We start from the raw sequence: 2,897 nt of genomic DNA, 5'->3' as shown, positions 1-2,897 counted from the left end.
AATTACTGTACTGTTGGAAATAAACACAGAAAAACATCAAGCCCTCTACTTGAAAATCTTTTATTTACTTTAAGCTTCATATATGAACTTTGAACATTTTTCAACAAACTAAGTTGACTAAATATTTGGTTAAGTAAATATTTCAATAAAGGAATTCCTGTAACACATTTTGCATAGACAAACAGAAAAATTGCATTTCGTAGAAAGAGGATGATAACAATGTACCTACATTTTGGTTACATAGCCAGACTTTCCTCTTCCAGTCCACAGAGCAGCATGATGATTGTGAAGATCCTGCTGGGTGTCTTGTATCTCTCAGGTCAGTTATTTATTTTGTCTCCCTTTGCTAGTCCTTATTGCTCTGATATGTTGTAATACAGCCAGCTTACATGTTGAGAGATGTTCATGATTCATATTTTCCTCACAGGGTGGCTCGTCCTCTCCAAATGCCGTCGGTACCACTTTGTTAATAAGTCTTTTACTTGGTATGAGGCTCAGAGCTACTGCAGAAAGAACTACGTAGGCCTGGCCTGCATTGAAAACAGTGAAGAAATGAACCAACTTATCAATACAGCTTCATCTGCTGGTTACAACTCTGAGGTCTGGATTGGTGTTTACATTCATTTACAACGGCGTTCTGCATCTCAGAATGATGATGATTCCTGGAACTGGAAAAAACAAATTCAAAGTGAACCTTTCTTAGTTTCCTATTTTTGTCAAAGCATTTCAGTGAGTGGACAGTGGTATTCCAACTGCTCAGTGGAACATCCATTCATCTGTTACAATGGTGAGAAAATAGCAAAGCACTGTCTTTTCCAATAAAGACTGTTTTGATTCATTTTCATTTACCCAGAAAACTCAACATGACCTGTTCCTCTACCATTTCTAATTGCAGGAACTTCGCAGAGTCCTCAATATGTTCTTGTTAATGAAAGCATGGACTGGTTCCGAGCTCTGAGGTACTGCAGGGAGAACTTCACAGACATACCCAGTTATTCGATATCTAACAGTCAGTTGCAAATACTGCTGCCAAATGGGGATCGAGCGTGGATAGGCGTCATTTCACATCCTGAAATTCGCCAGAGAGATTGTGGCAACTCCTCATTCAGATACTGGGATGACTCTGGAATCATTCCCAGCATTTTTCGCTCATTGTTTGGTGTTGCAGATTTGCAGAGGTCAGGAAAATGGAGGTTCACTGAGTATTTCACAAAAATCCCATTTGTCTGCTTTGACAACCTGCCAGCTCCTGGAAAGGAAAATGTTCAGAAAAAAGGTACGTACGTGTTAAGAAAATTTTGCTTTAGTTTTAGTGATAATTTAGTTATTTTTTGTCATAATTTAAGCATCAATATTATTTTGGTAGTCTAGATTTAACTGAGTAAATATCATAAGATTACAGTAGACTAAATCAAAAGTTGTTTTAGTTCTCTAACATATAAAGTGTTAAAGCTTGCTGTGTTTTTACTGTTGAGAGTTGCTTCACAGGGTTTACAAAGAATCTCATTTTTTACATGAGATGCAAAATGTGTCCATATGTCTGCTCTTCTCTTCCTCCAAACATTAGCATTTTATCATATCTTTTTGAGAAACTGTGAGAAGGGGAGTTAGTGGTACTGCTTACAGTGGGCAATCAGACTTACTCCTCAATGTCATGGTCCCGGGACTTCTACCCGGTATTTTGTGTTTCATTTGATGTTATTATGTTTTAGGTCCACCGTTTATTCTAAGGGTCCCTAGGTTGTTCTGTTAAGGTTATTCGATTTCCCCACGTATCTGTGAGTCCCCGTGCCTCGTTTCTCCTCCTTGTGTTTTATTCCACGTTTTCCCCAGCCCGTTATGTCTGTGCTCTCCCCGCGTTCTCTCCTCCCCTCCTGTCGGCGCCTCTGTGTACTTCCTGTTTAACTTTGACAGTCTCCCGTCAGTATGAGTCATGTTGTGTTTGCTCCTGGCCTGTCTCGTTATGATTATCTGTGTCAGCTGTGTCCCCTGTGTGTTCCCATGTCCCTCGTTATACTTCTGTGTATTTATGTCCACGTCTCCCTCCATTCCGTGTCGCATCCTCCCTCATGACTGTGAGCCCCGCCGTGTGTTTCCTCATGAGTCAGTTCCTTTAGAATCTCCCAGTTTAGTTTTATATTATTTTGTCTCGCCTTAGTCTTCTGTTAGCAATGAAGCTGTATTTAGAGTTCAGTCCTGTTTCCTGTGAGTTTGCATTTGGGTCCAATTCCTGCCTGCACACGGCCTGATCGTGACACTCGAAACTTATTGCAGATTATTTCTGATTGGATCACTTCCAAACTTTATGTGTCATTATAATTTTGTCCTTGTGCATTAGTTTTTTGTTTTGTTGTTTTTGTTTTTTTTGGTAATGTTTTCTTTTTGTCAGAAAAAAATGTTATTGATTAAAAACCGATGAAAATTATTGGTCAACAAAAATTTTGAGACCCAAAAATAATAAAACTGAAAACTCGTCATGATTTCTTTTGTCTTCTCTTTCTCAGTAATAAAAATGAGCTTGAATCTGGAGGACTTGTCTGTGGATCTGAATGACAGAGCTGTCAAAGCAAACCTCCTAACAAAGGCAAGTCTCTGCAAGTTCTATAAGTGACAAAAATATTGTTAGGACTTCGCTGTAATATTGCAATATGATTTTGTGCCTTATCTAAATGCTGAGATATAAAATAATGTCAGAAATCAAGCTGATAATTTTGATAAATCCTTCAGTCTTCAGGACCTTTGCTGTCAGAAGCAGCCTTTGTGTGAGGTAAAAGCCTTTTTTGTGTGTTTTTAGTCACCTGGAGGCTTTAAAATGTTTACTGTTTGTGTTTCAGCTGCAGGACAAACTGGAGGAAAAAGGAGTGAATGGAGTCAATCTGAAGTGGAGAAAGCTGCCT

At 38.8% G+C, this 2,897-nt stretch overlaps 1 protein-coding gene across 1 annotated transcript; it reads left to right on the top strand.

Moving 5' to 3' along the window:
* The first annotated feature begins 223 nt into the window (after window positions 1-223).
* LOC102312215 (putative C-type lectin domain family 20 member A) lies at window positions 224-2,611 on the top strand. The gene is made up of 4 exons (XM_005952592.3): window positions 224-319; window positions 428-787; window positions 896-1,276; window positions 2,505-2,611. The coding sequence occupies exons 1-4, from the start codon at window positions 277-279 to the stop codon at window positions 2,609-2,611; spliced, it is 891 nt and encodes a 296-aa protein (XP_005952654.2). The 5' UTR covers window positions 224-276.
* Window positions 2,612-2,897: the final 286 nt, after the last annotated feature.

This window comes from Haplochromis burtoni, unplaced genomic scaffold, assembly GCF_018398535.1.
Source record: "Haplochromis burtoni strain Fernald_Lab_line unplaced genomic scaffold, NCSU_Asbu1 Contig_1777, whole genome shotgun sequence".
NCBI lineage: Eukaryota > Metazoa > Chordata > Actinopteri > Cichliformes > Cichlidae > Haplochromis > Haplochromis burtoni.
This window is presented reverse-complemented; position numbering and strand designations above follow the sequence as displayed.